The sequence below is a fragment of the Pelodiscus sinensis genome, chromosome 5 (assembly GCF_052426305.1).
Source record: "Pelodiscus sinensis isolate ZL-2025 chromosome 5, ASM5242630v1, whole genome shotgun sequence".
Classification (NCBI taxonomy): Eukaryota; Metazoa; Chordata; order Testudines; family Trionychidae; genus Pelodiscus; species Pelodiscus sinensis.
In genome coordinates this window covers 6,009,104-6,033,524 of record NC_143056.1, presented here as the reverse complement: position 1 = coordinate 6,033,524, position 24,421 = coordinate 6,009,104, and the positions used below count along the sequence as shown (strand labels likewise).

General features: G+C 52.3%; 1 protein-coding gene across 1 annotated transcript in view; it reads left to right on the top strand.

Moving 5' to 3' along the window:
- The first annotated feature begins 8,937 nt into the window (after positions 1-8,937).
- SOS2 (SOS Ras/Rho guanine nucleotide exchange factor 2) overlaps positions 8,938-24,421 on the top strand; it is an 86,564-nt gene continuing 71,080 nt past the window's right edge. Inside the window, 1 exon segment of the mRNA XM_075926152.2 lies at positions 8,938-9,292. Coding sequence (XP_075782267.2) covers positions 9,206-9,292 — 87 coding nt within the window. The 5' untranslated portion in view covers positions 8,938-9,205.

Genomic DNA, 24,421 nt, shown 5'->3' with positions numbered 1-24,421 from the left:
GCCAAATTTCAAAATAACGTGCTATAACACGACATTCCTTAACCCTCATGGAACAAGTGATTCCAGGATGCCGAACTAGCACGCTGATCTGACACTTTCCCATCGTTTTGGCAGCAGTGAAAGGCAGGCAGCAATTGCAGGGGATGCCCTGCTAAATTTGTGGGTCCAAAGGAGCAAAAGAAACTGTTGTTTATTTGAGGGCTTGTCTACAAGTGGAAATTGATCAAAACTGTCATTCCACAATAGCTCCCCATGTGGACACTCTCACTCTGCAATGACTGCTTGCTTCTGATTCAGGGTGTGGTTACATTGGCGGGAGATAATCCTCAAGTTTTGGATGCATGTCAAGGAGCTCACGCCAACAGCATGCACACGGAACACCTGGGGCATTTTCAGTATGCAGGGTTTGCCCACATTGCTGTGAGCTGAGGTTGTGCTGGTTCTGGAAGTATCACGTGGTCTTGTTCTGTTGTTAGGAAGTGTGCATCTTGGGATTGGTTTTGCTACAAATTGTGGGGAACCAGACAGGGTTTTTTTTCTTCTTTTTAATTCCATGTTTCCGCCGCTTCTGTCCCACCCTTCCCTTCTGGCTCCGCTTTTGCCATTTTTGAATTGCTGTTGATCAGCATGGACCCAGCAATGCACTCTGGTGATGAGTGTGAATAAGCACTGGCGACTTGAGCTATCTTACAGCAATCAAAGCTGGACAAATTGGGCACTGGACTTCGCCCATCACACCGCTGAGCCTATGATGTGCATCGTGCCGAAGCAGAAGGATATCCAACGCCAGCAGCTGCAGCTCCTGCAGTGGTGAGAGAACACTCTGAAGTGGTGGCAGCCGAAGGACGGGGATGCTGCTAAGCTGTTGGAACAAGAGGGCCGATTCCAGGATCACCTCGGCAGCATTCCACGCTGATTGTGGGCCCAGGAAGCCCGTGGTGGGAGAGGATTGTTGTGCAGACGTGGGACGACCAGCAGAGGTTTGAACTGCAGGATGAACGGGCTGCCTTTGAGATCCGATGCTGTAGCTGTAGCGACAACGTAGCAACATGCAGTGCCCCGTTCCGATGGAGTAACAGGTCACCATTGCCATCTGGAAGCTGGCCACCCCAGAATGCTGCTGGTCCATAGCTAACTAATTAGTTGTGGGGTGAACAGTTGTTGGGGGCTACTCTTAGGCAGGTTGCTATCATGTCACTGATAAGGTGCTGTCTAACTGGGACATAATACTACCTCGTGTTCAGAAGATGGATAGATTCGCATGCCTGGGGTTCCCAAACCATGTTGGGGCAATGATGGAACCCATGTGTCTGTCATTCTCACCCCCCCACCCAGGGTGCAGAATTCATAAACAGGGTTATTTCGCCATGGTGCTGGAAGGACTGGTGGGCCATCCCGGCAAGTTAACAAACATAAATGCAGGGTGGCCTGGAAGGGTCTACCATGCTAGGATCTTTCGCGCGTCAGTTCCTAGGAGTATGGAGAGAGAATTGTTTGCCCTCAGGACCACTGTGGACAGTCCTTGTGTGACTGAGCAGTTAGACGGGTATGGGGGGATCACATGCCCCCGTGCAGGGCCAGACCGAGCCATTCTGGCGCCCTGGGCAGACAGTTTAATTGCGCCCCAGGTTGAGGGAGGGCACATGCGCAGCCCCACCCACATGGCAGCGCATAGGAGAGGGCACGTGGGGGAGGGCGCACGGAGCTGGTGGTGGCAGGACGCATGTGCCCGGCCTGGCCCAGCCCGGCTACTGCCACTGGCGCGCAGCCCAGGGCCGCCCAGGGCGGGCTGAGTCTGGCCGTGCAGGGGCCCACGGTCGCGGGGGGAAGGGTGCTGCTGGCCGGCACTTCAGGGGTTAACACAGCCCCCACCCCGGGTGGCTGCTGGGAGCTGCTGCAGCTCGCGATCCAGGAGCCGGGCACCCCACATAGGTTGGCGCCCCGGGCAGCTGCCCGGCTAACCCATGCCTTAATGTGGCCCTGCCCCCATGCATTGCCTCTGCCTATGTAGTTGTAGCATGATGGCTGAATTGCATTTGGCTGAAAGGCAGATGGCGCTGTGTAGGGAGTGGGTTGGAAGCAGCAGAAACAAACATTCTGACCATTATAACTCCATGTTGTGTTCTGCACAATATTTGTGAGAGCAGGGGAGAAAGCCTTAACAATGAGTAGGTAGCAGAGATGCAGAGACTTGCCTCAAGCAGCCAGGAGGCCTCCCACAGACAACGCTCACCCCCAGGGGAATATGTTCAGGGATCTCCATCGTTCATATTTTGAGTCTGAATATGGGCAGCTTTTAGCCCATAGAAGGGGAGTCTGGATGGATTCAGGCGCAGCACTGGAGTACTGTGCACATATGGCGGAAGTGTAGCATTCACTTTGTCCTTTTGTGAAATCCTATGGACGTTTTCATCTTTATTTAAAGAAATGGCTGAGATCAATGCAATGATCATTCATAACTGATGCTTTATAAATTGTTCTTATTATGGAAGAACAATAAAAGCTAAAAGAAGGGATTTTTTTTTATGGAACCAATGGAAAAATAACAATAGTTTCCTAGATGCAAGTTTAGCTAAACAGCTGTAGACAAGCCTTTCATTAAAACCACAATGCATAACAAAACTGAAAGGCTGTGTCTAGACTGGCAAGTTTTTCCGTAAAACCAGATGATTTTGCGGAAAAACTTGCCAGCTGTCTACACTGGCTGCTTGAATTTCCACAAGAACACTGACAATATCATGTAAGATCTTCAGTGTTCTTGCAGAAATACTATGCTGCTCCCGTTAGGGCAAAAGCCCTCTTGCACAAATCATTTGCACAAGAAGGCCAGTGTAAACAGCATCCCATCGCTTCCCATCTTGTAAAATGGCGATCGGGGCTTTTTTGCGGAAAACTGCGTCTAGATTGGCCACGGACGCTTTTCCCCAAAAAGTGCTTTTGCGGAAAAGTGTCCATGCCAATCTAGACACGATTTTCCCGAAAATGCTTTTAATGGAAAACTTTTCCGTTAAAAGCATTTCCGGAAAATCATAGAATCATAGGACTGGAAGGGACCTCGAGAGGTCATCGAGTCCAGCCGCCCCGCCCTCAAGGCAGGACCAAGCACCATCTACACCATCCCTGACAGATGTCTATCTAACCTGTTCTTAAATATCTCCAGAGAGGGAGATTCCACCACCTCCCTTGGCAATTTATTCCAATATTTGACCACCCTGACAGGAATTTTTTCCTAATGTCCAATCTAAACCTCCCTTGCTGCACTTTAAGCCCATTACTCCTTGTCCTGTCCTCAGTAACCAAGAGGAACAAATTTTCTCCTTCCTCCTTGTGACACCCTTTAAGATATTTGAAAACTGCTATCATGTCCCCCCTTAATCTTCTTTTTTCCAAACTAAACAAGCCCAGTTCATGAAGCCTGGCTTCATAGGTCATGTTCTCTAAACCTTTAATCATTCTTGTCGCTCTTCTCTGTACCCTTTCCAATTTCTCCACATCTTTCTTGAAATGTGGCGCCCAGAACTGGACACAGTACTCCAGCTGAGGCCTAACTAGTGCAGAGTAGAGCGGCAGAATGACTTCACGAGTTTTGCTTACAACACACCTGTTGATACAACCTAGAATCATATTTGCTTTTTTTGCAACAGCATCACACTGTTGATTCATATTCAACTTGTGGTCCACTATGACCCCTAGATCCCTTTCCGCCATGCTCCTTCCTAGACAGTCGCTTCCCATCTTATATGTATGGAACTGATTGTTCCTTCCTAAGTGGAGCACTTTGCATTTCTCTTTATTAAACCTCATCCTGTTTACCTCTGACCATTTCTCTAACTTGCTAAGGTCATTTTGAATTATGTCCCTATCCTCCAAAGAAGTTGCAACCCCACCCAGTTTGGTATCATCTGCAAACTTAATAAGCGTACTCTCTATCCCAATATCTACATCATTGATGAAGATATTGAACAGTACGGGTCCCAAAACAGACTCTTGCGGAACTCCACTTGTTATCCCTTTCCAGCAGGATTTAGCACCGTTAACAACAACTCTCTGACTACGGTTATCCAGCCAATTATGCACCCACCTTATCGTGGCCCTATCTAAGTTATATTTGCCTAGTTTATCAATAAGAATATCATGCGAGACCGTAACAAATGCCTTACTAAAGTCTAGGTATATGACATCCACCGCTTCTCCCTTATCCACAAGGCTCGTTATCCTATCAAAGAAAGCTATCAGATTAGTTTGGCATGACTTGTTCTTCACAAACCCATGCTGGCTATTCCCTATCACTTTATTACCTTCCAAGTGTTTGCATAGGATTTCCTTAATTACCTGCTCCATTATCTTCCCTGGGACAGACGTTAAACTGACCGGTCTGTAGTTTCCTGGGTTGTTCTTATTCCCCTTTTTATAGATGGGCACAATATTTGCCCTTTTCCAGTCTTCTGGAATCACCCCTGTCTGCCATGATTTTTCAAAGATCATAGTTAAAGGCTCAGATACCTCCTCTATCAGCTCCTTGAGTATCCTGGGATGCATTTCATCAGGACCTAGTGACTTGCTGACATTTAACTTTCCTAAGTGATTTTTAACTTGTTCTTTGTGTATCCTATCTTCTAAACTTACCCTCTCTCTGCTTGTATTCACTACGTTAGGCACACCTCCAGACTTCTCGGTGAAGACCGAAACAAAGAAGTCATTGAGCATCTCCGCCATTTCCAAGTTTCCTGTTACTGCCTCTCCCTCCTCACTAAGCAGTGGGCCTACCCTGTCCTTGGTCTTCCTCTTGCTTCTAATGTATTTATAAAAGGTCTTCTTGTTTCCCTTTATGCCTGTAGCTAGTTTGATCTCATTTTGTGCCTTTGCCTTTCTAATCTTGCCCCTGCATTCCCGTGTTGCTTGCCTATATTCATCCTTTGTTATTTGTCCTAGTTTCCATTTTTTATAGGACTCCTTTTTTATTTTGAGATCATGCAAGATCTCCTTGTTAAGCCAAGCTGGTCTTTTGCCATATTTTCTATCTTTCCTACACAGCGGAATTGTTTGCTTTTGGGCCCTTAACAACGTCCCTTTGAAATACTTCCAACTCTCCTCAGTTGTTTTTCCCTTCAGTCTTGCTTCCCATGGGACCTTACCTACAAGTTCTCTGAGCTTATCAAAATCTGCCTTCCTGAAATCCATTACCACAATTGTGCTGGTCTCCCTCTACCTTTCCTTAAGATCATGAACTCTATTATTTCGTGATCGCTGTCCCCCATATGGTCTTCCACTTTCAAGTTCTCAACTAGTTCCTCCCTATTTGTTAAAATCAAATCCAGAACAGCTTCTCCTCTGGTAGTTTTTTCAACCTTCTGAAACAGAAAGTTGTCTCCAATGCAGTCCAGAAACTTATTGGATACCCTGTGCCTCGCTGTGTTAGTTTCCCAACATATGTCTGGATAGTTGAAGTCCCCCATCACCACCAAATCTTGGGCTTTGGATAGTTTTGTTAATTGTTTAAAAAAGGCCTCATCCACCTCTTCCACCTGGCTAGGTGGCCTGTAGTAGACTCCTAGCATGACATCACCCTCATTTTTTACCCCTTTTAGCTTAACCCAGAGAGTCTCTACACAGCTATCTCCTACGTTCATCTCCACTTCAGTCCAAGTGTGTACATTTTTAATATATAAGGCAACCCCTCCTCCCTTTTTTCCCATCTGTCCTTCCTGAGCAAGCCGTACCCTTCCATACCAACATTCCAATCGTGCGTCCCATCCCACCAGGTTTCTGTAATACCAATGATATCATAGTTGTATTTATTTGTTAGCAATTCCAGTTCTTCCTGCTTATTACCCATACTTCTCGCATTTGTATATAGGCATCTAAGATACTGATTTGATCTTGCCTCCCTCTTGTGCCCTGACCCTCCTGAGCATCATGCCAGTGTAGACGTAGCCAAAGTGTAACAGGCTGAATGCTGCTAATAGGCCAGGTTTTGGGGGAAGAGATGTGTGATCCTGATCCAACAGGCAGAAGGTACAGAGCTGCAGAAAGTTTACAAGGATCTCCCATTCTGGCATCTACATACTAGTTTGCCAGTGTCAGGTAAGGTTTCTATAGAAAATCTGTGTCACACTCGCCATCTTAATCATTGTGAAATGTCTGCATAGGTAACATGTTAGGAGTTGTGCACATACAGAAAATTACATATTTAGGGTCTGTGAATTGGGTGCTGGTAAGAAGCTTATAAGCTGATTTTGTTCAGGCAGGAGACATTTATCTACCTGTCTGGCTATATGTAGCGTGAGTACTGCGTACTTCAGAACAACCACCTCTTTACAGGCTGAGCAACATGCTCAGCAACGGGGTTACCCTGTGGACAATAGATTTTGGAACTATGGCTGGGGGGGCAGAGGGACCCCAAGTGATCCTTTGTCATGAGGATGAGTCACTAGCTGGCTTATCCTATAATTGATCATAGCTGATGTGGCTCTCTGATGCTAGGAGAATAACGCTGGGTGGGCGGACCTTGGAGACGGGAACGTTTTGTCAGTTAAGTCTGGGCTCTAGAAAGCCTTTAATGATTGTAAGGGTTGGAGTACTCACTGGCACTGTGCCTCCTGCTGGTCTAGCCGGGATTTAGCTATGCCAGCAATGGAGCACTCTCGGTCGGCCAGTGCCTCACCTGCGGTTATCCGTCATCCTCTGCACGATGTCAGGCCCCCTGTTCTTTTCTGTCCACACAGCACTGCCTCACTGCAGTGTCCCCACATTTTGGGGTCCTCCCCACATGGTTAGCCTAGACCCACCTTGCCTCAGTGACCCACGGCCAGTCATCATCTAGCCCCTTACCTCAGGTTTACCTGCGTCGGTCGACAAAGGCTTCCTTGTCGACAGCGGCGCGTCCAGACTGCCCCGATCTGCCGACAAACAGCTGATCATCAGCTGGTCGGCAGAGCGTGGCAGCCATTTAAAATTAAATGAAGCCGCGGTTATTTAAATCGCGGCTTCATTTCCCTTTGCCGATCAGCCTAACCTACATGGCTCCATCGACGGAGCCATGTAGTTTAGACACACCCTAGGGCATGACTCTGACTGACTTTGGAGCTGGCCATCATCCGGGGCCTGGGTCCCAGGCAACAGTTCCTCACTGGCATCTTCCAGTTGGCTTTGCTAGTCATCCTGGGGCGGGAGGGGAATGCAGGCAGCAGGCACCATATGCCGTCTGGGCTGGGTTGTGATTTAATTGGTGAACGGGGCGAGATTCTACACCAAGAACGTACAGGTCACATGTCTCCTGCCAGGGGTCAGCAATGTGTCTGTACACAGACACTGGGACCTGTGGTAAAAATGGTCAGCTCTGTGATGATTTAAAAAAAAAAAATGTGACTGATCTAATCCAACCCCCCAGCATCTGTCACTCAGTACAGTAATGTTGTCAATTGTCCATCTTGCAACATGGGGGTGCCAACCCCGTCCCCAGCCAGATTGTTTCCTTTTGTTCCCCATTCCAGTCTGAGCTCTAATCCACCATGTGTGCTCAGATGCCACCTGCATGAGCACTTCTCAACCTTTCCATAGTGTTGTCTGATTTATCTTGCGGATCCCAAGTTCCACCTGGAGCGCACACAATCTACTACCCTGGGTCTCCCTAGGCTCTGGTGTGCAAGAGGAATGTGGGGTGTGTCTTTCTCCTTCTGAGTCGGGGGCCACATCACTGAGGATTTGGTTGGATTTTTTTGCTTCTCATTTGGGTGCCACCCCTAACAGATTTTTCTGTAGGTCAGCAGCCCCCGACCCAAAAACGATTCCTCACCTCTGCCTTAGAGACTGACACATGTATTAGGTCATGAGCTTTTGTGGGTAAAACCCACTTCTTCAGACGCGTTGGAGTGGAAATTGCAGAGTCCAGGATGTAGACACATGTCAGTTGTAGGACCAGTGTTAATGAATTAAGTCTGGCTGGATGTGTCCCATTCATAACGTTTGTTGTGGTAATGCGAGTGTCAAAGGCGGGTGAAATTGCCTTTGTAGGACTTTAACCAGTTAATATCTTTATTCAAGCCCAAGTTGATAATGTCAGACTTGTACTCCAGTTCAACTGTCTCCCTCTGAAACTAGGTGATAAAATTCCTTTGTAGAAGAATGGCTACTTTTAAATCTATTATTGATTGTCCAGGGAGGCTAAAATGTTCCCTTATAGGTTTTAGTGTTACCATTCCTGCTGTCTGATTTGTGTCCATTTATCCCGTATGGCAGAAACAGTTCAGTTTGACCAATATACATGGCAGAGAGGCATTGCTGGCACATATCACAGTAGAGGGTGTGCAGTTGTATGAGTCCCTGATGTTGTGGCTTATGTGTTAGCGCTCCCTTAAAAACCACTTGCTCAGACAGAAATGCTACAGCAGTGCACTAGTACTGGAACACAAGAACAGCCGTGCTGGGTCAGACCAAAGGTCCATCCAGCCCAGTAGCCTGTCGGTCCTGGCCAATACCAAATGCCCTGGAGGGAGGGTACACAACAGGTAAAAATCACGTGATCCCCCCCCACACACACACAAAAAAGGGGCTGGGGACCCCACTCCTACCCATCCTGGCTAGCAGCCATTGATGGACCTAACCTCCAGGAATCTATCGAGCTCTCTTTTGAACCCAGTTAAACGTCTTGGCCTTCACCCCCTCCTGCGGCAAGGAGTTCCACAGGTTGGCTGTGGGCCGAGCGAAGGAAAACGTCCTTTGGGGTGTTTGCACCGCGCTGCCTCGGAGGGAAGGCTGCTGACTTTCCCATTCCGACCGCAGGAAACGCGGGGCGGGGGCCGCGGCTCACTCTGTGCCTGGGCGGCCACACTCGGCTGGGCAATGCACCGGCCGCCCCCGCGACGCCCGGCGCGCTCCCTAGGGGGCGCCGCGGCCGCCGTGCGCATGCGCAGTGCCGCGCCAGGGGGGTGAGGCGGCCGCGGCCCAGGCGGGCGGAGCGAGGGCGCGCAGCGGGTCGGCAGCCTGCCCCCCTCCCCCACCCGCTCCGGATGTGCTCGCTGGCCGGGCGGGGGGAGAGCGCCGCCCCCTGCCTGCGCGCATGAGGAGCGGCCAGCGCCGGCCGGGCCCAGCCGAGGGCAAGCGGGGGCCGCCTGCCGGCCCAGCCCGGCCTGTCCCCCGGGCGCGGTAGCCGGGGCGGCCCGCCGGGCCCCACAGCCCCCGATGCGCAGCAGCCGCCGCCGGGGCCATGCAGCCGCCGCCGCAGCCCTACGAGTTCTTCAGCGAGGAGAACGGCCCCAAATGGCGGGGGCTCCTCGTGCCCGCGCTGCGCAAGGTCAGTCAGCGCGCGCGCCCGCGGCGGGAGGGGGGGGCAGCGCCCCCCGCGCGCGACCCCCGTTCCCCGGGCGCGCGCCCCCCTCCGCCCCCCCTCCCCCCGCGCGCCCCCTTCTCCCGGCGCGCGCCCGTTCCCCTGCTCCTCGGAGAGTCCCAACTCCTGCGCGCCCTCGTCTCCCCTGCTCCCCCCCCCCCCCCGCCCGCGCACCCCCCCGTCCCAGGGCATCCCCGGGGTGATCCGGCACCGGGGGGGGGGCAGGGTGTGAGACACGGCAGGTGCCGCGCGGCGCGAGGCAGGGGGGGACGGGAGCTTCCTGCTGTGCCCTGCGCTTCGGAAAGGGGGGGTCATTTCGGGGTGTCTCAGCGCCTGCACCCCCGTCACCTGACCCCCTCTTCACCCCTCACCTCAGCGCCTGCACCCCCCGTCACCTGACCCCCTCTTCACCCCTCACCTCAGCGCCTGCACCCCCGTCACCTGACCCCCTCTCTTCCCCCCTCACCTCATCGCCTGCACCCCCGTCACCTGACCCCCTCTCTTCCCCCCTCACCTCAGCGCCTGCACCCCCGTCACCTGACCCCCTCTCTTCACCCCTCACCTCGTCGCCTGCACCCCCGTCACCTGACCCCCTCTCTTCACCCCTCACCTCGTCGCCTGCACCCCCCGTCACCTGACCCCCTCTCTTCACCCCTCACCTCGTCGCCTGCACCCCCGTCACCTGACCCCCTCTCTTCACCCCTCACCTCAGCGCCTGCACCCCCCGTCACCTGACCCCCTCTTCACCCCTCACCTCAGCGCCTGCACCCCCGTCACCTGACCCCCTCTTCACCCCTCACCTCGTCGCCTGCACCCCCGTCACCTGACCCCCTCTCTTCACCCCTCACCTCGTCGCCTGCACCCCCCGTCACCTGACCCCCTCTCTTCACCCCTCACCTCGTCGCCTGCACCCCCCGTCACCTGACCCCCTCTCTTCACCCCTCACCTCAGCGCCTGCACCCCCCGTCACCTGACCCCCTCTCTTCACCCCTCACCTCAGCGCCTGCACCCCCGTCACCTGACCCCCTCTTCACCCCTCACCTCAGCGCCTGCACCCCCGTCACCTGACCCCCTCTCTTCACCCCTCACCTCAGCGCCTGCACCCCCGTCACCTGACCCCCTCTTCACCCCTCACCTCAGCGCCTGCACCCCCCGTCACCTGACCCCCTCTCTTCACCCCTCACCTCGTCGCCTGCACCCCCGTCACCTGACCCCCTCTTCATCCCTCACCTCATCGCCTGCACCCCCCCGTCACCTGACCCCCTCTCTTCACCCCTCACCTCATCGCCTGCACCCCCCCGTCACCTGACCCCCTCTCTTCACCCCTCACCTCAGCGCCTGCACCCCCGTCACCTGACCCCCTCTCTTCACCCCTCACCTCGTCGCCTGCACCCCCGTCACCTGACCCCCTCTCTTCACCCCTCACCTCGTCGCCTGCACCCCCCCGTCACCTGACCCCCTCTCTTCACCCCTCACCTCGTCGCCTGCACCCCCCCGTCACCTGACCCCCTCTCTTCACCCCTCACCTCATCGCCTGCACCCCCCCGTCACCTGACCCCCTCTCTTCACCCCTCACCTCAGCGCCTGCACCCCCCGTCACCTGACCCCCTCTCTTCACCCCTCACCTCGTCGCCTGCACCCCCGTCACCTGACCCCCTCTCTTCACCCCTCACCTCAGCGCCTGCACCCCCGTCACCTGACCCCCTCTCTTCACCCCTCACCTCAGCGCCTGCACCCCCCATCACCTGACCCCCTCTCTTCACCCCTCACCTCAGCGCCTGCCCCCCCGTCACCTGACCCCCTCTCTTCACCCCTCACCTCGTCGCCTGCACCCCCCCGTCACCTGACCCCCTCTCTTCACCCCTCACCTCAGCGCCTGCACCCCCGTCACCTGACCCCCTCTCTTCACCCCTCACCTCAGCGCCTGCACCCCCCGTCACCTGACCCCCTCTCTTCACCCCTCACCTCAGCGCCTGCCCCCCCGTCACCTGACCCCCTCTCTTCACCCCTCACCTCGTCGCCTGCACCCCCGTCACCTGACCCCCTCTCTTCACCCCTCACCTCGTCGCCTGCACCCCCGTCACCTGACCCCCTCTCTTCACCCCTCACCTCATCGCCTGCACCCCCCGTCACCTGACCCCCTCTCTTCCCCCCTCACCTCAGCGCCTGCACCCCCGTCACCTGACCCCCTCTCTTCACCCCTCACCTCAGCGCCTGCACCCCCGTCACCTGACCCCCTCTCTTCACCCCTCACCTCGTCGCCTGCACCCCCCGTCACCTGACCCCCTCTCTTCACCCCTCACCTCGTCGCCTGCACCCCCCCGTCACCTGACCCCCTCTCTTCACCCCTCACCTCAGCGCCTGCACCCCCCGTCACCTGACCCCCTCTCTTCACCCCTCACCTCAGCGCCTGCCCCCCGTCACCTGACCCCCTATCTTCACCCCTCACCTCGTCGCCTGCACCCCCCCGTCACCTGACCCCCTCTCTTCACCCCTCACCTCGTCGCCTGCACCCCCCCGTCACCTGACCCCCTCTCTTCACCCCTCACCTCAGCGCCTGCACCCCCCCGTCACCTGACCCCCTCTCTTCACCCCTCACCTCAGCGCCTGCACCCCCGTCACCTGACCCCCTCTCTTCACCCCTCACCTCGTCGCCTGCACCCCCGTCACCTGACCCCCTCTCTTCACCCCTCACCTCAGCGCCTGCACCCCCGTCACCTGACCCCCTCTCTTCACCCCTCACCTCGTCGCCTGCACCCCCCCGTCACCTGACCCCCTCTCTTCACCCCTCACCTCAGCGCCTGCACCCCCCCGTCACCTGACCCCCTCTCTTCACCCCTCACCTCAGCGCCTGCACCCCCGTCACCTGACCCCCTCTCTTCACCCCTCACCTCAGCGCCTGCACCCCCGTCACCTGACCCCCTCTCTTCACCCCTCACCTCGTCGCCTGCACCCCCCCGTCACCTGACCCCCTCTCTTCACCCCTCACCTCAGCGCCTGCACCCCCGTCACCTGACCCCCTCCCCGCACCCCTCACCTCATCGCCTGCACCCCCCGTCACCTGACCCCCTCCCCGCACCCCTCACCTCGTCGCCTGCACCCCCCGTCACCTGACCCCCTCCCCGCACCCCTCACCTCGTCGCCTGCACCCCCCGTCACCTGACCCCCTCCCCGCACCCCTCACCCCGTCGCCTGCACCCCCCGTCACCTGACCCCCTCCCCGCACCCCTCACCCCGTCGCCTGCACCCCCGTCACCTGACCCCCTCCCCGCACCCCCCCGTCACCTGACCCCCTCTCTTCACCCCTCACCTCATCGCCTGCACCCCCCCGGCACCTGACCCCCTCTCTTCACCCCTCACCTCGTCGCCTGCACCCCCGTCACCTGACCCCCTCCCTGCACCCCTCGCCTCATCGCCTGCACCCCCGTCACCTGACCCCCTCCCTGCACCCCTCACCCCGTCGCCTGCACCCCGTCACCTGACCCCCTCCCTGCACCCCTCGCCTCGTCGCCTGCACCCCCCGTCACCTGACCCCCTCTCTTCACCCCTCACCCCGTCGCCTGCACCCCCCGTCACCTGACCCCCTCCCTGCACCCCCACCTCATCGCCTGCACCCCCCGTCACCTGACCCCCTCCCTGCACCCCTCACCCCGTCGCCTGCACCCCCGTCACCTGACCCCCTCCCTGCACCCCTCGCCTCGTCGCCTGCACCCCCCGTCACCTGACCCCCTCTCTTCACCCCTCACCCCGTCGCCTGCACCCCCCGTCACCTGACCCCCTCCCCGCACCCCTCACCTCATCGCCTGCACCCCCCGTCACCTGACCCCCTCCCCGCACCCCTCACCTCATCGCCTGCACCCCCCCGTCACCTGACCCCCACCCCGCACCCCTCACTTCGTCGCCTGCACCCCCCGTCACCTGACCCCCTCCCTGCACCCCTCGCCTCGTCGCCTGCACCCCCCGTCACCTGACCCCCTCCCTGCACCCCTCGCCTCGTCGCCTGCACCCCCCGTCACCTGACCCCCTCTCTTCACCCCCCCGTCACCTGACCCCCTCTCTTCACCCCTCGCCTCATCGCCTGCACCCCCCCGTCACCTGACCCTCTCTTCACCCCTCACCTCGTCGCCTGCACCCCCCGTCACCTGACCCCCTCCCCGCACCCCTCATCTCATCGCCTGCACCCCACGTCACCTGACCCCATCCCCGCACCCCTCACCTCATCGCCTGCACCCCCCATCACCTGACCCCCTCCCCGCACCCCTCACCTCATCGCCTGCACCCCCGTCACCTGACCCCCTCTCTTCACCCCTCACCTCGTCGCCTGCACCCCCGTCACCTGACCCCCTCTCTTCACCCCTCACCTCGTCGCCTGCACCCCCCGTCACCTGACCCCCACCCCGCACCTCGTTACCTGCACCCCCCGTCACCTGACCCCCACCCCGCACCCCTCACCTCATCGCCTGCACCCCCGTCACCTGACCCCCTCTCTTCACCCCTCACCTCGTCGCCTGCACCCCCGTCACCTGACCCCCTCTCTTCACCCCTCACCTCGTCGCCTGCACCCCCTCGTCACCTGACCCCCTCTCTTCACCCCTCACCTTGTCGCCTGCACCCCCGTCACCTGACCCCCTCTCTTCACCCCTCACCTTGTCGCCTGCACCCCCCCGTCACCTGACCCCCTCTCTTCACCCCTCACCTCGTCGCCTGCACCCCCGTCACCTGACCCCCTCTCCTCACCCCTCACCTCGTCGCCTGCACCCCCCCGTCACCTGACCCCCTCTCTTCACCCCTCACCTCGTCGCCTGCACCCCCCCGTCACCTGACCCCCTCTCTTCACCCCTCACCTCGTCGCCTGCACCCCCCCGTCACCTGACCCCCTCTCTTCACCCCTCACCTCGTCGCCTGCACCCCCCCAGCTGCACCCCTCCCTTCACCTGACCCTCTCTCTTCACCCCTCACCTCATCGCCTGCACCCCTCCCGTCACCTGACCTTCTCTCTTCACCCCTCACCTCATCGCCTGCACCCCTCCCGTCACCTGACCTTCTCTCTTCACCAGTCACCTCATCGCCTGCACCCCCCTGTCTGCACTCCTCCCGTCACCTGACCCTCTCTTCATCCCTCACCTCATCGCCTGCACCCCCCCCCGTCTGCACCCCTCCCGTCACCTGACCTCTCTCTTCGTCCCTCACCTCATCGCCTGCACCCCCCCGTCTGCACCCCTCCCGTCACCTGACCTCTCTCTTCACCCCTCACCTCGTCGCCTGCACCCCCCCGTCTGCACCCCTCCCGTCACCTGACCTCTCTCTTCGTCCCTCACCTCATCGCCTGCGCATCCACAACTCCTCTGCCCCCTCACCTTGTCCCTTGCCTTAACCGGCCTTCTCTGTTTCCCTCATCTCGTTCTCTGCACACCCCATCTCTGCCCTCTTACCTTCTCCCCTGCCTGCTGCCCATCTCTCTTCATCCCTCACCTCATGCCCTGTGCACCACCAAATCTTTTACACCCCTCACCTTCTCCTTTGTCCACCTTCATCCCCTCTGCATCCTCATCCTCTGTACACATCTCACTCCTGCCCCTGCCTACCACCCATCTCTCTATATCTCTCACCTCATCACCTGCGCACACCTTACTACATCCCCTGTGCACTCCCATCCTCTTTGCCCCTCACAGCCTTCTCCCTACTACACCATGAAACACAGCCTCTGTGCCACCTCCAGCTTCTGCAGGCTCACATCCTCTCTGCATCTCACATCCACACCCCTTTGCACCTCCTCAACCATGTCCCCTCCCTCTCATCCCTGGTGCATCCTCCTGTTTCTGTTCCCTCATTCCCCTCCCTAGTATAACCCCCATTTACTAGCCCTTCTCTTATAGATTTAAACATTGTCTGTACATTTCACCACCACTTCCACACCCAGCTATCCCCATGCGCACACCAGCCAGCCAACTGCTGTATGCCCCACATCTATCCTGTTCATCTAGCTATCCCGTATATATCACTACCACATGCACATCTACCTATCCACTGTTTACCCCCATTCCCTATACATGCTGCTGCATACTCTGCCTGTATATGCAAATCCAGCTTTTCCCACCTACTGAGTCTGTATAATCCATCCCCCATGCAAGTAATCCTTTCCTAATGTCCCTGTGTCCACCATGCATTCTCCAGCTTTGTGATGTAGACTGATAGCTTCAATAATGTGCTCAACAGACTCCTCCTGATTATTCTAGTAGGGGCTTCCGCTACATAAGTATCTCCTTCTGCACCCTGCACACCTCAGTGATCCAGAACTTTTCCCAAAGCCTCTGTCTCCGTTATACATCTAGTGCCTCTTTGTAAAAAGATGCTATTCAGTATTGCTGTGTGCATGCTAGACACTGACTGCCTTCAGAGCATTTCGCCCTTGTGCTCCTCTCCACGGTTGCACAAATGTCTCCCCACAACAGTCTTTGATAATTGGGCTTCTGTGTGGGTCCATCTTAGACTGCTTAACTGTGTTGCCTCCAAAACACCTTGTGTGAGCAGGTAACACACACACATAGCATAATACCTTCCCAAAACAGGTTGTTGTGAACAGGTGTCTTGTCTTATGAGTTCCTGATTGTCCTTTTGAACTGCTCCTCGCCTTTCTCCCAAAGCCACGGTACTGTATAGAACTGTGTGAAAGACTACTCTTTTGAAATGACCCTGAAAAAGGTATAGCTTATACCTCCAATAGCTTTCTCAAACCAGGTGTTTTCGCAGATGATCCCCCACACCAAAAAAATCAAGGTGGATATGTGTATATATATCTGAGAAGGAAACAACTGCTCCTGGCTGTGCATTGTCGGTATATGTTTGTGAGAAACAACTGCCCCAGTGCATAAAAGGGAGAGAATCTGTGTATGGGAAACTGCTCTAATTATAAGTGCCTTGGGCTGGGGCCTGTAATTTGGTTAGGAGTTTGTGCAAGCATAAGTCCTGGTCTGGGATTAGCATCTCTAGGTGCTACCATGCAAATAATGAATCAGAATAATTAGAGAAGATTCTAGTGTATGTTTGAAGGAAGGAAGGGGAGACTGTGTTTCTTTTGTCCAAGAGCAGTTTTAAGAGTGGCATCACTTCAGTAGACTATGTAAATGTGGGATATACACCATTTGCTCCTTGTGTGTGTCTGAGGCAGAGTTGGGCAATAATTTTTGATGGGGAATCACTCCAAGATTTTGGTAAGTGGTCAAGGGCCGCACTTTCCTATGGAAGAGGTGCGGGGTCTGGGATGGAGATTGCGGTAGATGACTGGGGTGCAGGAGAGTGTGTGGGATCTGAGAGGGAGTTTATGTGAAGGAGAGGATTGTGATCTGGGGCAGATGTTTGGGGTGCAGGGTCTAGAAGAGAGTATGGGTACAGGAGAGGATTCTGGCCAGGGGAAGGAGTATAAGGTGGGGTGCAGAGTCTGGGAGGGAATTGTGATCCGATAAGCGGGTGCAGTGATTTTGGTTGGGGATGGTGACCTAGGGCAAGTAATTGGGGTGTGAGAGGCAGGTTCTGGCTGGGAGACGCTTACCTAGGCAGCTCATGGCTAGTAGCCCTGCAGCACCCTGAGGCATGCTCCCTGCCTGTCAGCCAACAGTCCCAGATAGCTCAAAGTGGCTAGCTGTTCACTGTGGCACTCTGCTCCAGGCACCAGGAGGGGGAGGCTTTGCACTCTGCCCTGCCTCCAGTACAATCTGTCAGCTCCTATTGATTGATTTACCACCAATAGGAGCTGAAAAATTGTGCTGGGGATGGTGTCAGAAACCTTCTACCCCTCCCCCCCTCCCCAGCATCTGGAGCAGAGAGCCACAAGAAGCAGCCAGCCAGGTAAAGTGGCATGGGACTGCTCTGTGTCTGGGGGTCCCAACAGGGCGGTCTGGATCTAGTCTGTGGTCTGCATCTTGCCCATCCCTGGTCTGAGGTCTTGTTTTTCTTTATCAGAGGCCTCTAAACTCAACTAAATGCTTCTGTGGCTGACCTAAAAGCATCTTGTCTGTAGTAAGAAGCCTGGGTGCTTTGCTATTGGCCCCTGAATTTTCTCTGTGGGTTAATTCGAATTATAGAGAGTGTCACGTTACCCAGCTTCCACCCCCAGATATTTGCCATGGGTTTAAAGTGTGCAGCATCTCTCCATGTTTATGGTTAATGATGATAAACTTCTATCTCTTCCCCTGAATGAAAATGACATATGGTATAACTTTACCAGTTTGATCCAAAAGGCTGGAATGTCTTTTAATTTCAAAACTTAAGTGGAAATTTTCTTCTTGGGAGTGTAAAACAAAAACATTGATATCGTCTCAAATTGGTTAATGCTGTTATCAATTTACTGCTATAGACTTTCTTCTGTTATGAGGAAACAGAACTGTTTTAAGAAATTAAAAAAACAGTGAGAATACATTTGCAACCACAATTAATTTTTGTAAGAGTCTTAGCTGCTTAGAGAGATTACCCCCACCCTGATCCCCCGGAAAAGGTTGTTGTGTGCAATATTCACCCTTAATATGAAACATTTCTTTTGTAATGTGCATTTGTTTAATACTCATGAAATGTCCATGAGTCAAAGTAAAATTGTATCCATGTTCCAATTATTGCAATTCCAAACAGGATATAAAAAGGCGTTGTCAGGGTTAAAACCGCAAGCAATGAAGGTGTTTAAAACAGAAAAATTTAAAAATGTAACAGTCCCTGTGCTGTTTGCATAGTGACTTATTTCACTATGAAAACAGACAGCTTTGCTATTTTGGGGTTCCAGATACTCACAGAGGAATGTTTATTTTTTTTAAAAAAGCTTCCACTGAAACTAAATAAAAATGCATTAAAATATTTGTTGGTCCCAATAGAAGCTGTCAGGGGGGATAAAAATTGATACTTAAAAAGATCAAAGCCTGGATTCTTTTATATAAATAGATTTTTCTTAAATTTGTTTAAAATTTGAAATTCTGACTATGTTAAGGCCTAAATCTTTAATAAATAATTTAAATAAAAATAATCAACAGTACATATTTGCTGAGTTTTAAAGAAAAACAGATTACAGGCAGTCCCCGACTTACGCGGATCCGACTTACGTCGGATCCGCACTTACGAACGGAGCTTTCTCGCCCCGGAAGTCGGGGCGAGAAAGCCCCGTTCGTAAGCTGCTCCGGTGCCCCTGGTCTGCTGGAGACCGTCTCCAGCAGACCAGGGGCACCGGGCGGGTTCCCGCGCCTCTGAGGCTTTGCCAGCGCGGGAACCGCTGCTGCCGCCCCTTGAGACCCGGTGCCTGTGGTCTGCTGGGGACGGTCCCCAGCAGACCACAGGCACCCTGACTGAAGCCGCAGCCGCGGGGGGGTCCCGCGCCTCTGAGGCGCGGGACCCCCCCGCGGCTGCGGCTTCAGTCAGGGTGCCTGTGGTCTGCTGGGGACCGTCCCCAGCAGACCACAGGCACCCAGACTGGAGCGGCGGCAGCGGCGGTTCCCCGCGCCTCTGAGGCTTTGCTCTGGCAAAGCCTCAGAGGCGCGGGACCCCCCCGCGGCTGCGGCTTCAGTCAGGGTGCCTGTGGTCTGCTGGGGACCGTCCCCAGCAGACCACAGGCACCCAGACTGGAGCGGCAGCAGCGGCGGTTCCCCGCGCCTCTGAGGCTTTGCTCTGGCAAAGCCTCAGAGGCGCGGGACCCCCCGCGGCTGCGGCTTCAGTCCGGGTGCCTGTGGTCTGCTGGGGGCCGTCCCCAGCAGACCACAGGCACCCAGACTGAAGCCGCAGCCGTGGTGGGGTCCCTCGCCTCTGAGGCTTTGCCAGAGCAAAGCCTCAGAGGCGCGGCACCCCGCTGCCGCTGCGGCTCTGCTCCCCGTGTCCCTGGTCTGCTGGGGGGGGGGGGCGCAGCTAGTGTGCTCCCCCCCCCCAGCAGACCAGGCTTTTGTTTTGGACTCTGGGGCAGAGCAGCTGGGGCGCTGCCGATTGGTCCTGCAGTGCCCGTGGGCACTACTGGACCAACCCGGCAGCACCCCAGCTGCTCTGCCCCAGGTCCTGATTCAGCCGCTGCTGGTCAGTTTCAGCAGCGGCTGAATCAGGACGTCTGGGGCAGAGCAGATGGGGTGCTGCTGGGTTGGTCCAGTAGCACCCCAGCTGCTCTGCCCCAGGCATCCCCAAGTCTGCTTCTGCTGAAACTGACCAGCGCTGACTACAGGAAGCCCGAGGCAGAGTTGCTCTGCCCCCGGCTTCCTGGAATCAGCTGCTGATCAGTTTCAGCAGCAGCTGACTTGGGGACGCCTGGGGTTCTTAAGTTGATTCTGTATGTAAGTCAGAACTGGCGGTCAGTTTCAGCAGTGTCTGAATCTGGACGCCAGTTCCGACTTACATACAGATTCAACTTAAGAACAAACCTACAGTCCCTATCTTGTACGTAACCCGGGGACTGCCTGTACTGAACTGATGGAAGTCCCTAGATAATCACATGAAATCAGAGTTTATTGAAGTGCCAAAACAACTTTAGATAGCACTTTTTGGCAGGTGTAGAGTGCATATATTTTCATTTCTGTTTAATGATCAAGTTCATATCAATTACTATTTCATTCAAAAATAAAAAAGCAGGAAAGTTTGTTTTTCCTTTCCAATATGTGGACAAAAATAAGCTGAGAGAGAATGCGATCGTAAATATTTGAAAACGAATTGTTTCTGGTCAAAATATACTATCAGTAACATTCACTCACAGAAGATACTGTATTTTCATGCTCAATAAATCAGTTTGTTTTAAATGCAAAATATGTTTTGAAAAACATTTTTCCTTCCATATCAGCACACTTAAAGTAGTTTTATTTAAACAATTTTAAGATGGTTTTTGTGCATGTTATTTGAATTCCAGCTTCCATCCACATGCCACTTGACACATCATAAATAAAAAATTAGGAAATGTTCATCATAACATATCAACAAATGTTAAAAATCAAGAATCTGTATAATTGTGTTAAACTTTCATAATTGTTTAAATGTGCAGATAGGTAGTGTACCCTGGTTAGCAAATAGTACAAAATTAATCTTCTAATGAGTATCTAGCTTTCTTTAGGAAATTGGTTGTAGTATAATTGCAAAACAAGATTAAAATAAAAGATGTAAATAAAAGTTTCCAGCACGCTAATTTTAATAACAACAATCTTAAGTGTTACTTTTAATAAATAAAACGTTTCAAACAGAAGTGTTTTTTAAATGACAAGACTCTTTGTTTAGTAAAAGAGTTTAAAAAAAAAAAAACCCTGCTAAATGTAGAGCTAATTTGACCGCAAAGTGACCACACTGTCACTTTAAATACTTTTTTTAAGCACCCACACTAGTAGTTTTAACAGGCAAGACAAAGGAGTGGCTTTTACAGGATCCAATTCATAGCGAATAAAAGGAAGCGAATAAATGGGACTTTAAGGAAAATAGATCCTGTCAAATTAACTTGTAATCTTTTTTTGATAAGATTACAGGTTTGGTTGGTAAAGGTAATAGAGTTGATATAATATATTTAGACTTCTGTAAGGCATTTGGCTTGGTACTGCATGACATTTTGATTAAAAAATATAAAATTACCATAGCACATTTACAAATGTATATGAAGCTGGCTAACTTGTGACAGTAAGTGGAAATAATTTATTAATAACCTGGACTTAAAATCATCACTGATAAAGTTTTCATGTGGCAGCAAAATTGGGAGAATGGTAAATAACAAAGAGGGCAGGTTACTGATCAGGAGTGAGCGGGGTCACTTGGTAAACTGGGTTCAAGTATACAATACACTTTTAATATGGCTATAAGTAAATGTATAGATCTCAGAACAAAGAATGCGCTGGTCGTAGAAATAGGTGGAGAACTCTATTCTGGGAAGCAGTGACTGAAACAGATTTGGGGTTTATGATGGGCAATCAGCTGAATGTGATTTCCCAGTAGGATGATGTGGCAAAAGGGCTAAAGCAGTTCTTGCATGCATAAACAGGGAATCTGCCTGCCATAACGGGACACGTCGTTCACAACATCCAACTGCTGAGGCAAGCGTGTTTCTGCGCGCCCCTTGTTGGGAGGGAGGTCAACGGGTCTCTGCGCGTTGCCTGTGCCCACAAACACTGCCCCTGCAGCTCCTTCCTGCTGGGCCATGGGACGTTAGCCCAGAGGATCAAAGTGGGCAGCATTTTGCCCAACCCTGATTTAGGGCTTGGAGTCTATGAACAATCCTTTGTATTTCGAAGTTTCCTCTTTATGAGCTTTGTAAGGAAAGTGTCTGGTTAAGAAACACACTCTAAAACTAAAATTTCAGTCTTCTGAGTGAATTTGCTGGTGTGCATCACTGTGATCATGCGGAACCCTATTCCTATTGATAGACAACCCTTTGTGGAATGAAATCTTGCAGTACTGAGATGATTTTCCAAGTTATCAGTGCTTTGCTATAACATCAGTTAACATCTTAAGATGTGATTTTTTTTTTTCAAAGGAAACTATGGGAGTTAGATTCCCAAATCTCCTTGAATTTCAGTAATAGTTGAGTGTCTAACTCAGGCCCCTCTTCAAATCCCATTATTAATGCATTATTAAAAATGCTTTGTAGCATAAAGCTGTTTGGAGCTGGTTGAAATCTACCATTGATATTGAATTTATTTTAAAAATATTATCGGGAGTCTATTTCTTTTCTGTTCACAGAAAGCTTTCCTGATTGAAACATTTAATTGTGGAGGAGAACATTTAACAAGAGGAAGCAGTGTGCAGTTGGCCTTAAATGTTTGATTTCTTCATCTAAAGGGAGATCTTTCATGCATGTAGCTGTTCAACTAGCAGATAGCAAGTTTAGAATTCACTGGCCAACTATGAATATGGATTTAGATGCATATGTATAATCAAAAGTTTTGTAATTTCCTATATTTGGTGATATTTTTCAAATCAAAAGCATTTTATATGATCATAGGTGCTTTAGCTTTTTCGCTTCTGAAGATTGCCATTATCTTTAAACTGATACTGGTCTGTCAGCAGGTAGGAGACCCATGCAGTATATAGTAGGGCTTCAAAAAATTGTTTAAAATGTAACTGCTAAAAATCTTAGAGGTTACGCAGTTACACATGCTGCAGGCTCTATAGTATATAACTTAACTTTACCCTAGGAGCCCATTCCGGCACCACTCCCAGGGCTGCGGACCCCACTCCTAGGGACCAAGTATGTAACCTGTGATGGCAGGGCCAGGCTGGGCCCACCACAGATAGTGGCTGCTTCAGATGGCCGGAGCAGCTCTTGCCTGTGGTGGGGCCCAGCTGGGCTGTAGTAGCCCCCTGCCTGGGGCAGGCAGTGAGCTGCTCCAGCCCCTACCAGTTAACCAGAACTGGTAAGCCTCAAGCATTAAGGGTGAGGCATTTACATCCCTACTACATAGTCCTGCACAATATTTGAATTGCATTTTCCAGAACAAGTCTGCTATTATTCTGGACAACTCATCAGATTTCTAGAGTATGCCTAAAGGGATTATTCTTGGAGGCTCTTTTGCTCAATTCAGAAGTATAAATGGCAATTTTGAAGAAGTACCTCAATATACATTATATATCATATATTAATGTTACTCCATGTTAGAAAAAACATAGCAAGGGGGAAAATATGTAGCAGAAACTTCATTGTTTGCAGGTTTGGGGCCAGGGTTAATATCTTTAATGGGATGGGTCCAGGTGAAACACCACTAACTGTGTTGTGGGTTTGGTGGCGGTGTAGGTTCTTTTCAGGATTGGGTCTGTAGTTAGTTGAATGGATTTGACAGTACAGGCAGTCCCCGGGTTACGTACAAGATAGGGACTATAGGTTTGTTCTTAAGTTGAATTTGTATGTAAGTCGGAACTGGCTCCAGATTCAGCTGCTGCCACTGAAACTGACCAGGGGCTGACTACAGGAAGCCCGAGGCAGAGTTGCTCTGCCCCCAGCTTCCTGGAATCAGCCTGATCAGTTTCAACAGCTGCTGAATCTGGAGCCTGGGACAGAACAGCTGGGGCGCTGCCTGGTAGGTTCCCACAGGACCAATCCGGCAGCACCCCAGCTGCTCTACCCGAGGCATCCCGCAACAAAAGCCTGGTCTGCTGGGGGGAGGAGGGGGCACTAGACCGGGAGAGCTCTGGGGCGAGAAAAGCCCCATTCGGATCCGCCTAAGTCGGGGACTGCCTGTATTATGGTGAACAAATATTTTATAAACTTAAACAACAACAAATAGTCTGGTAGCACTTTAAAGACAATAAAACATGTAGATGGTATCATGAGCTTTTGTGCCCACTTCCTGCCCATGAAAGGTCATGATACCATCTATGTGTTTTGTTAATCTTTAAAGTTCTACCAGACCATTTGTTGTTTAAGTTTATCCTGTACACAGTAAGTTGGCTACCATCTGAAGCGTTTACATATTTTATAGTTGGAATTGATCACAAAATTAAAAAATGATAATTATGCATTTCTTGTTATGTTTTGAATAAACCTTATAGTATGCTTTGCTACAAACAGTCCTGAAACCTCTTGCAACAAAACTACAGGATTCTGCTTAGGCAATGGCTGCATTGCAAAGTTTACAGCAGTGCGCATGCAGTGCTGCTAGTGTAGAGACACTAAGCCATTGGAAGAGAGATTTCTTGTTGACTTAATTACTCCGGATCCCAATCGGTGGTAGCGGGAGAAGCTTGCCAAGATAGCGTTCTCCATACTGGCACTTAGGTTAGTGTTACTCAGTGAGGGTTTGCTTATACCCCTGAGCACCATAACGTATGTCGATTTTTTAAGTTGTAGTGTGTACATTACCGTAGCAATGCATAGAACAAGGAAAGAGATTAGAATACTTTAACTTGAAATTACACGTGAAATGCATTGCAAATATATTGACAGGGAAGTTCTTAGCAAAGCTTCTGGTGTTGCAATGCAACACTGCTTTTTTCTGCACCCTTAGCCTATGGACAGAAATGTAATGGGAAATATGAGGCTCTTGAAAATTAAAGTGAAGATTGTGGTCAAAGTCCCCTTTAAACTGTTATGTAACTCTTCTACATTTCTTGTTTCCCACATTGGTAGTTAAGATAGCTTTGCAAGTAGTTTTCTGCTTTATTTTACAATCTTCCTGA